General features: G+C 31.9%; 1 protein-coding gene across 12 annotated transcripts in view; it reads right to left on the bottom strand.

The window, feature by feature from the left end:
* The window catches only part of SPOCK3 (SPARC/osteonectin, cwcv and kazal like domains proteoglycan 3), a 328,840-nt gene that overhangs the window by 97,228 nt on the left and 219,897 nt on the right, over window positions 1-11,715 (bottom strand). For all 12 annotated transcript variants that reach the window (XM_011363729.1, XM_011363727.1, XM_011363725.1 and 9 more), the window contains one exon: window positions 2,464-2,578. In XM_011363729.1, coding sequence (XP_011362031.1) covers window positions 2,464-2,578 — 115 coding nt within the window. The remainder of the gene's footprint in view (window positions 1-2,463; window positions 2,579-11,715) is intronic.

The following is an 11,715-nucleotide window of genomic DNA, read 5'->3' on the forward strand; positions in this document are numbered from 1 at the left end:
ATTTAAAAGTGCAAATTTATAATAATAAAAAACAAAAAATAAATTTTTAAAGTGTAAACTACCTATCTTTCTTTATTTGAGTTACTCGAATGTATATATTTGGACAAATTTATGCACACTCATTACTGACTACATTAAGAGAACAGAGAACTTTGTTTCTTCCTATTGTATAAAGGAAATGTATTTTTAATAGTTTTAATATATTTCAAGTCACTTGAAAGCATTCACTCAGCTCTTAACACGGCAAAAACTTACTATCGTGTTAGTTTGACCTTAAATGTAGGAAGTCAGAAAGATTTAAGAGGTATTTCATTGGTGTTAGTTTCTTTCTTTTTCTAGTATAGAGATGCTATTAAATCAAATTTCCAGCACTACACATTCTAGTGAATCCATGCTCCTAATGCAAATGACAGTTGAAAGATTAGAAATGATACTGAACTAAGTTTTACAGTTCCCATGTCTCATGGCCTTTGGCACTCTGTAGAAATGACATTCATAATTTTCTGTACTGCTTTTCCACAGTAGCTAGCAAAATCCTGTACTTGTTTTGCCCTGACGATCCATCAGAACAGGATTAGTTTAAATTCTTCTTGCCTCTCTTTTTACACACAATTGAACACAAATGATCTTTATCCCTTGATGATATCACTTTAAGAGAAGTTTCCTTTTTGACATATTAATAGAAACATTGTACAGAGACTTCGAGCAACATGAAACATAATTATTGTTTATTCACAAGGGATCCATCTAAGACATGTTACCTTCCATATTTAATGCATACTGAGTTCCTTTTGTAGTTTGTGAGAGCTTATAATAAATTGATACCATATTAAACATATTTTGCATTCAAAATGAGTTGAAAAGCAGAAAATCTTATCGAAGGGAAATCTTTGTGAAGGGCTATGATAGATTAGGTATTTTTAATAGCCTCCAATGAAAAAAAATGGATATCGAACACTAAGGTAGGATTTGCTTCATACCTAAAGCGATTTTCAGAGGAAAATATATTTAATTATGTAAATAGGAAGAAGAATGAGGAAGGCAAGAGATATCAAAGTACTTCAATTAAAAGAAAACTATAATTACTCTTAATGATATAGGAGTTGATTAATACATTCAAAGTCATGCTTGAATATCCTCATTTGAGCTATGTTAGAGAGAGTAAATTGGGATATGGGGTGGAGAGTCCAGAAGGAATTAAGCGCTGAAACTGTTTCTAGGCTGGGGCGAGGCAGCAAGGGTGAGGCTTAAAGAACAGGGCACCTGGGAGACAGCTTAGAACCTTTCTCCTACTAGTTGGAGTCATTCTGTACATTGACTAATATTTGAACACTAGCTTACCATTATTAGTATGCAAATCAATGAATTTACTTTTGAACAGTAAAATCAACTATTATTTACTTTACTAAAAGTGATGCTATCACATTTTAAATTCTAAATTATTTCAGATATTACTTAATGAGTAAAGACAAATATAAATGGCATAACTGAAGTTCAAAGTTTTATCTGTAATAAAATATTCATCATGGGACTGTAATATAGAATATCAAATATAATATGTTTAAGAAAATACATAGTTTACATTAAATAAACTTTGTATTTTCTTATCTACATATATATCATTTATATTTTTTCAGAAAAAAAGCAAAAATAAATTTTTTGCACTAAAGATCCATGATAATTGTTAAATTACAAGATTCACATCATTATAAAATATATGATAAATGTTGATGTTAATGTTCTATAAAACAGTCTGACTTAATGAAACATCTATTCCTTATGATTCTTTCTTTATCTATAGTTATGAAGAACTGAAACTAGCACCCATGGAGATTTTCTTAAGGCACGAACAATACTTTAAATATAAAAATAATACCATATAAACCATGATAAATAATCTACGAAAAGTCAAATTATATACTATAACATATATTGGGGTCAACATATTTCATTAGGCATCAAACCTATAAAAATAAAGATTTAAGAACTCTAAATCTAATCAAAAAGTTTAATTTATGAAATTATTTAATAGGCAATTTTATACACACATACAAATACGCACATTCTACACAGGATAGACATTTTTATGTACTGACTGATCAGTACTACTCTGACCCAAACTACTTTATAACTTACTATATTACCACTGATCAGTTGCTTGCTCCAAAAAAGAAAAAAAAAATGTAAAACATTTTAGACACAGTAATTCATAGAAGGCATTGCTTTAGGTTATTGTATATGGTGAACATGTACGAAAGATTTCAGTTATTACAATTAAGATAAAAAAGATCTATAGTAAAACATTACTTGCTCTAATATTTGAGGCTAAAAAAAAGTACTTTTTTTTCATATTCACGAAGTCAATGCAATATAATGGTTCATTGTGTACATAATGGCATTTACTGCGAAACACTTAAATAAAGCAAAAGAATGTAAAAGTGTAAATAAGTTTTCACCACTTACCTCTCTTGACATTTCTGCTTGTACTTGTGGACTTATCCGAAGGACACGGGCAACGTCCTTCACATCTGACGGAGATCTGTTTTTCTAAGACACATGCCTGATATTCCAGTTTGCACTATATAAAGAGAGAAAAGAAATAATAATTCAAACACATTTACTTGTAATGGTAGAAAGTCAAGAAAGTGACTATAATACACTTGTAATTCTATTGCATACGCTATTGGAAAAGATAAACAAATGGATTAGAACAAAGAGTATCAAACCTGAATTCGAATTTTAACAGTACTACTTTTTAAATGTGGCACTTGGGCTAGTTTCTTAAATGTTCTTGGCCTCAATTTCCCCACATGAATAACTAGGATAACATCTAATCTACAGAGTTTTAAGAATCAAACACCAATAACAACCATAAGCTAGGTTCAGTAAATGTTTATAAAAGCCGAATAAAATTAAAGGCAAGTAATCATGGCACATAAAGTTTTTTTTTTTTAGTTTAGTTTAGGTTTGATTTCCTTTGTAAGCATTACTCTTTGTTAGAATTTTAAGCCTGAGTATTTTTAATTCATTCATAATATTTTATAAATGGATGTTTGACATGACTAAAAAAATTATAAACCTACTCCGTCTTTTAAGGGGCAATAATTATCTCTTACCCTAAAAGAAATTGATCTTGCTAATTCTGAAGTAATGCGATTTCTTTAGTGGCTACCCCCATAATTTACTCAGTACAAACTATTTTAAATTTAAATAGAGCAGACTTTCTGGCTCCAATTGACAAATGCACCAGTGACTAATTTAATTCAGCTTCAGCTGATACCAAGAAATGAATACACCCAATGACTAATCAGATTACTCACTTCTTCTGTACAACATTTTTTTTTTCTTGTCAAATAACTCTCTAATGGACAGGCACAATTTTTAACTAGTTCTGCAACAAGTGATTAAAAAGTTTTACACTTGAAATATGTTTGTGGTGGCTTAGTGGGCTTTTTTGGAAGAATAAGCTGTATCGAAGGTATCATTATTTTTTTTAATATTTAAATAATAAAAAAGGTCTTATCATGTAAAATCACGATGCATTTTAAATGTAATTAAAAAGTCCCAATAGCTAATCAAAAGTAGAAATAAACAGTTAAATTTTGAGTGCTTTAATGAAAGCCAAATAAGTGACAAAAAACTCTGAAACTTTAAATTCAAATTAATATTCTTTCCTGTAACTTCTTTTAACTTAATTCTTTAGAACCCTAGATCTGGTCATAAGAAAATTCTGACTCATGGCATAATTTAAGAAATTCTCAGGAACAATTATAAGTGGTATATGAACAGATAAATCCAAAAGTCAATATTGTTTATAGCTAATATTGAATTTTGAAATTTGCAAATGTTAGCTCCTTTCAAAGGTGTCATGTCATACTCATACATTTTAAATGTAGTTTACTTTAGTAATGATATTTTTATTCAGAGAAAATAAAAGTTCAAAAAATACTTGAGCAATAATACAAGAGTTGTTTATTAAAAAGGGGAATCATTTTCTGCTCAAATATTGATGATTAATTCTAATGTTATTAAATTTATAAGAGAACAATCTATAAAAATCCGATCTTGTGTTCATCAAAACTTTTCCTTTTAGTTAATTTTCTTTAGCATAATTATAAATTAAAATTTTCAAAGCTATCTTTAAGATTTGCATGATTTGATAAAGTTAAAGCTTTGCAAAAGAATTACTTTATAAATGAAACAATTTTTCTTCAGAGTGATCTATCACTTTTTTTCTGTTTCCATAAAGAATCGAATGTATAGCAAATGTAACCTATATGTATAATTTTATGAATTTAGCTCCCTATAATCAGAAAACCATTTAATTTTATTTACTTATAGATTGGTTTTGACAAAAAAAAATCTTCATGGAGAATATTATTCAAAGAATATTAGGATAGTAAAAGTAGTATTTAAAAAGTTAACTACATTGATTGCATTTCTAATTAATAATGTTCAATTTACTTAATTATCACAAAGCTGAAATATTTATAAAGGTATAAGTGAACTAAAATATCACATAAAGGGCATGTTCATTAGTCTATAATTACCAAAAAATGCAAATACTGTACAGAAAGACATGATTAATGCATTCCTAATTAAGAACTTGAATATCGAGAACACTTAAGTTATCAGTTATTGTGAAAAGCAAGCCCACAGAATAATATTTCAATGGTCAAAGTTGACATTTGTCAGCGAAAGTAAGTTAAAGCCATTTGCTTAATAACAAGATCAAAGAAGAAAATATGATATCACTATAAGAGAGATCTGGGCTGTCCACAGAAAAGATCCCAACAATCAGGGGTCAGCAAACACTGGGAAAGGCTACTGTTACAGGTTTTCAAGATGATACAATCACCATGGCCATGTTAAATGGCATAAATCATAAGGTCTCAGCTAGGAGTGATTTTTATCCTCCAAAGAACATCTGGAAACAGTTTTGGTTGTTACACCTGCCGGGCGGAGGGATTGCTGCTGACGTCCACTAGAGGCCAGAAATACTGCTAAACATCTTACACTGCACAGGTCAGCTCCCCAAAATAAAACTTTATATGATGTCTGATGTCAATAGTGCCTAGACTGAGAAGCCCTGATTTAGGCATTGGTCTACCAAAAGCCAACAAATGGATTAACTAAACTCTCAAGATCTCTTCCTTATTCCTTTAGAAACTTTGTCTTGGGCACTCATTAATGTAATGGATATAAAATTAAAACAATGGTATAAGTAAACTACCAGCTATCAGCATTTTAATTATCCAGAAAAACTGAAAATACAAATCAGCTAAAACGACAAAATATAGTTTATACATGAATACTTTCATTGAGTCATCATCATGTGTCGAGCACTGTATTAAGCGATTTTAATGCATTACTCTTTTGATCATCAGAGTAAGATATTTTTTAAAATAAAGTTTACAAGTGAAGCTTAGAGAGCTTACACGACAGATCAAAAACATAGCTAAAATGAGATTCAAATACTATTTTATAGTGCTTCTAATGTAGAACAAGTATATAATTAGCAGTAAGAAAAAATAGCAACAATGTTCTATTTCTTTTGTAGTGATAAAAATTTTTGTGCGAATGAAAAAACCAAATTGGAAAGCATGCAATTATGATCACTTTTTCGTCTCTGCTTTAATATATCTTGGACTGACTAATATATTGCATTATATCATCTCTTGAATACTTTATACAACCAATATCTTAGACATAAGCAGAGATGTCATGCATAGAATTCCTCATACTTAGCTATAGCTAACCCTTTTCCTAGCAAATCCCCTCCACTTGAGTATTTCTCTTCTCTACTCTAGTGTTTTCTATGCAAAGACAACTAAAGGAGGAAAAAAAGACTGGATTTGGCCTTGAATCCATCCATTCATTCAATTGAGATCTGCCATTTACACTCATATCATAATTATATCATCCGTACACAAGCTGGGAGCTAAACAGAGCAACAGCCTTTAACAACCCTGTGCACTAAAGTGGACACTATATCATTCATTGTTTTCTCTGTGTAACACTCTACTTTTCATAAAGGATAATACCCTGCTTATTTTGGGTAACTGCTATTCTCATCAGAAACTTTTATTTTGAGAAACTTCTTTTTAAAGTCATAGGACATGAGGCAGGTCAGAGTCACTTTCCCACATTCTTCATTAGATCTGAGGGGAGAAAGGCAGGCCCTTTCCAGGGACAACACCAGAGATGTGAGCACAGATGCTACAAAGCAAAGTCAAAATGAGAAAAGGACCAAGGGAGTCCTGAGACCAAGAGTCCTTAACTTAAGCAATCTCTAAGGCTGACTGATATGTGGGTCAGTTTCCCCTTGATATATATTTCAATCACTTTCTATCAGACATTCAAGTCAGCATCTAGAAATTGGGTATTATAATGGACTAGTTGAATTAAAGCTAAGTCAGGTGAGATAAGATGAGAGCAGTAAGCACATGTCAACCCACTGTAAACTTGTAAGAAGTTTACAATCCTTGTCATGTAGTCATGAACCAGTGAAAATATTGTTCCAGTTGGCAACGGATTACCTGACCATGGAGAATTGCCAGGAAAAAAAATGAGACACAAAAGTATACTTAACCCTTATCTTACTGAACACATTATTTTAGATGTAGTACATTATCTGGATCAGTATATCTCCAATTTTTCAAATGTGAATTATTATAAAAATTTTATTTTTCTTCAAAAATTAAACACATTTCAAAATACTCGGCATAAACATCTCATTTGGCACAGAGGTTACACTATCTTCTATTAGAGCATTGTATCAAGAAAACATGACCCGTGATTTATGGACTCAGAAATGGATGCAGTACTGGATTTTGGATGGTTCGAAGGGTAGCTGGATATGTTCACAGATGTGCATGGGATTGCTGCATTCCATTCTGTCTTAAACTCAATTTAATCCAAAGTAGTCCTAGAATGACAGGGTTGTCCATTCTTCCACCTCAGTCAGGATTATGAGTATATGCTTATAAAATATCCTACTGTTTTTCATATTACAGAATTATTCAGTTGTTATAAGATCATCTGTAGTCAAAAGCCTTTTATTTTGTGTTTTCTGTGCATAAGGCGGCATTTATGCATATATTTTCCTCTTTGTTAGATCATTGTTCTAAACAGATATTTTAGACTTCAAAATCTGGTAATAAATTTAAACATTTAAAAGATCAATGGGATGGTATACTTATTTGACTTTCACTCTATCTTATATGTTTTATTGAATTTTATTATTAAACAAAAATTCTCGTATAACTTATTTTAGACCAATGCTGCTTCAATTATCAGTAACAGCTTCAATTAAAATACAACCCATACAAGCATGTTGTTTGGATACATACATAAAATACATACATGAAATTAATGAAATCATTTTAACTTACTACTGATTTATATTTTCATTATTTATCTTAGTATATAATATGGGCTTGACAGATAACTTATAAAATTCTCCGGGAAGGCGCATGAGTAGTTAAAAATAATTTTAAAATAGATGAAAACAGAAGGTCATGACACCACATACTCCTAAAAACGAGGATGACATTTGAGAATTATTCTTACAGATAATAATGGGAGTGGATATTTTAAAAAGAATGGAAATAAGAAAAAAAGAGATGTACTTTAAAAGAACATACAATAAGATGAAAGATTCAGGACAGACATTAAATTTAGCTAAAAAGAGAAAGGACTCTAAAGACTTCAACGTAGTAAATGACTTCGACAATTATACTATGAGCATCAAAATACTAAAGTGTGATAGCTTGTGCATACATTTCAATGTCTATGGAGTTTACACACTTAATGTTTCATATTAACTGTTTCAATAAACTAAACTTTGAGACTTTCTTATTTATTATGCTTAAGAAATATCAAGAGCCTATTTAAAAATATGTACTATTCTTATAGCTAAAATATATGCTTAATGGTCCACAGCCCCTACACAGTTTTATGCACTGGTATTAATGATATAGTTTGGGATGTGCTAAAAGAGAAAGGTGGAGAAGAGTTGATACAATTAGCTTGAACAAAAATATACAAACACATAAAACTCAGTTTTTTCTACTGTGTAGAGTTTCTTCTTGGGTAGACCTGAGGGAGTAATCTGAGAAGCCATTACCTCCAGAGCGAAAGCACCCTCTGCTAACTAATTGCGGGAATACATGTGCATCTAAGACCATGGTTCATGCACGTTTGGAGAGGAAGACTCTTGGCAAGGTTGGCTGTAGCAAACGGAGGATCTGCTAACTGGGGTGGTTAAAACATATTATTAAAGATGACTTTATAAAGTAAAGATGAATATAAAAAATAAAACAAGGGTACAGAGAAACAGAGAGAGCAGAAGTGAACTAGTTAACCTTTCAGAAGTTAATAATTAAGTATTCCAAATAAACTCTCCTAGGATATAGATGCCCACAAACATATATCTGTAACAATTCCATATGTATCCTATATTTTTTAAACCCAAAAAATACAACATGAGTTCATGCTGATCGCTCTAATTCCAATCTAACGTCTAGAGATTCTTTCCAGCTTTCTATTTCCCATGTTTGTAAGTACTTTCTCCAACAATGAGAAACACAGATTTACTTATATGCTTGATCTATTTTCTTAATTGCTCAGCAGAAGCATTTTCATGATCTTTCTGGTCATTTCATCAGCATAGAAATTCCAGAAGCATTTCCCACTCAATACCCTACATTCTTAGACAAAGGTAGGCAAGCCTCCAAGGCTATATTACGGAGTTCACCCTTTTCCCTTCACCACTGTGCAGTGGGTCTCATGGACTTACTCTGAGCCTAACTTTTTCCCCTGTAGCTCCATCAATTACTAAGACAGGAGTGCTGAAATCTCACAATGTGTTGGTGAGATCTGATATTTTCTCCCTATAGAAAATGCTTTATATATCTTAAGACTCTCTTATTATATACATAGAAGATTAGCATTATTATATTAAGTTTTCCAGGTGAATTAGCATGATACTCATGTAGCAATCATCTTTGTCTTCTATGGCTTTTATCCGAAAATGCTGTTTGACAATTTAGCTAGATGATGCTATTGGCTGGAAAATCAGAAACCTCGGTCTCTATGACTCTGCAGGATTATTAAACCTTGGTCAGTGGAAATGGCTGATAAACTCCTGACGAAAATCAAGGGCCTGCTCCTAAGTAAAGATTCTTCGGACAATCAGGTTGGATTTACAATGCTCAGTTTCTCCAACAGTGAAGGAAAACTGCTCTCTCTTTGGTCACCATCACCAAATAGTAGTCCTACCACCGAAATGGATTTTTTGGGTATTGCAAAGTCTGTGTGCTTCCCCTGGATGTTATACTTTGGCCTTTGTGTCAGTTAAACCATCAGGCTGATTTGGAAGCCATGCAGTGCGCAGCGAGCTGGGTCACACTCTCTACGTTGGGGGCACAATCCCAATAAACTCTTTCAGCTACAAGTCTCTCCTGACACTTTTCCAGGTGACGTTGTTGCTATTCCAGTTGCATCAGGTGACTCTGGCCACATCATCATGTTCTTTAAAACTAATCTGTGTCATCTGCTTGACTTTTTGGACTATTTGTAGTCTGACAATAGTACAACTTTTATCTCAAAATTTACTCGACAATGGGCTGACAGGCAAGATACTTAATGAACCTTCCATGTTCCTTACCATCCGCAAGCATCTGACATTGTAAGCATTGGGACGGTCTCCTCAAAAATCTATTCAAAAAGATTTCTGACTCTACTTCCTTCACTGGAGGTAGTTTGGTCACTGAATTTCTCTATCTCCAGAAAAGGAACATACCCTCTCAGCTGGCTCTTGGGTAACTGACAGGATGAAAGGAGTTGTAGGTAACTATTTTAAACACACAGGGTTTTTCTTTCCTTCCCTAACAACAGTTACATGTTGACCTGGTTGCTGAACTGTCTGAATGCCAGCCTATCCGAAGAGGGCTCGGAGGGTCAAACTCAATTCTGGTTCAACCACCTGAATTCTCCTGTGAAAATAAACATAATCACACTGCTCAGTAAGTTTCCTGATAGTCGCCCATGTTGGCCAAAGTTGGAAACATAATAAGTCTCTCTAACTTTTACACTTTGTTTGCTATAAGAACATTTCCATAGAAATGGCACACAGTTTTCATGCTTAAACTTAATTTTCTTATTTCTCCTTTTCCTTTTTGGAAAACAAAAACCATTCATCCCTATCAATTATTATTTCCCTTACCTCTGTGTGTGTATTTAAATATACTAGTAATGAATTAGTAAATTATAAAACACCTAAATTGCTCAACACATTATATTCTATACATATCAAATATTCTGAGGAGAAAATAATGCAGAATTGAAGAGCAAAATAATTAGGATTTATTTTCACTCAATATTTTCCTAGGAAATATTTAAACATTATGATAATTCAGTGATTATTTCTAATCTTTCAAATTCAACTGAAAAAATTGTGTGATACTTTTACTTGGTAATGATATTTAACCCAAACATATAATATTTACAGAAGAGGAACATATTAACTAATTTCTCCTGAATAAATAATTTTTAGTTTACAACAAAATATTACACTGGAAGTTCTCCCCCGGTCAACCTCCAAGGAAGTAACAGACATCCACAGCATGCTGAATGAACACTTAAGAATAATAAATGACTCCAAACTTTCACATTTCTGTCCGGTGAGTTTTATGCTTACTACCACTCCACATTTTTGGTTCTTAAAACCTGTTTAAATAAATTAATATGATAACAATACAATTTAGTTAATTCTGACTTAATACGATTAAATATTAGGGTAAAATAGAGGGTTGCATTTCTATGAAAACAATATTAAATTATTAACTGTCCTAGATAATATGAAGGTAAGCTATATTTAAAAAGTTTATATCTTAATAAATGTGTGTACAATTATTCTAAAAGACTAGAAATAGAGTTCTATAAAAACTAAATAATATTCTACCCCCTCGATTGTTTTGCAAATATCTTTTAGCTTCTCGTTTCATTTTAAATGGAGAATTTAGGAATTCTTTTTTTCCCAATAACTGAAAAAAACAGAATGCGTGTTTTGTGCATCAATATATGCCCAAGAGGGTAATAATAGAGAGTTGTTGGAAGCCAAATCAATGCAAGGAGAAGAAAGCTTTTCTGACAATTAGAACTCTCCTCAAATATAGACGTTTATCTCACAGAACATGGTATCTTATCAGTGACTTGCATATTGTGTAGAAGTTTGTCCTAGATGTCCTATTGAGTTCTTTTTAAATCTGAGATTTTCTGATAAAGTTAACTCATATTACGTCCTTTAATACTCAGTGATTTAATAAGAGCTTATCCCACTCAATGATTCCTATAATATGCTGGAGCTATAATCTTGATCAAGTTGCCATACCCAAGCCAAAAGCAAAACCTAGCCTGTGTTGAAAACAGTTCAAGCAGAAATTGTGCACATTCATTTCTGACTATTGATCTTCCAACATAAAATTATCACAGCTCAGACAAAGTATTCAAAGAAAGGTAGACAGGACAGTCAAATGCTAAATACTAAGATGTGATACATAAAAATGGTGATGTGTAAGAAATTTTCTCTCGAAATGTACATATGGCTACTAGAATTAGTCACAATTATTAACAGAAAGTAACAGAATCCCTTAAATTTGAATAAAATTAAAGATTAAGAAATCATAGTAGAATGTTGAAACTTAAAATGGA

The sequence above is a fragment of the Pteropus vampyrus genome, unplaced genomic scaffold (genome assembly GCF_000151845.1).
Source record: "Pteropus vampyrus isolate Shadow unplaced genomic scaffold, Pvam_2.0 Scaffold88, whole genome shotgun sequence".
Lineage (NCBI taxonomy): Eukaryota > Metazoa > Chordata > Mammalia > Chiroptera > Pteropodidae > Pteropus > Pteropus vampyrus.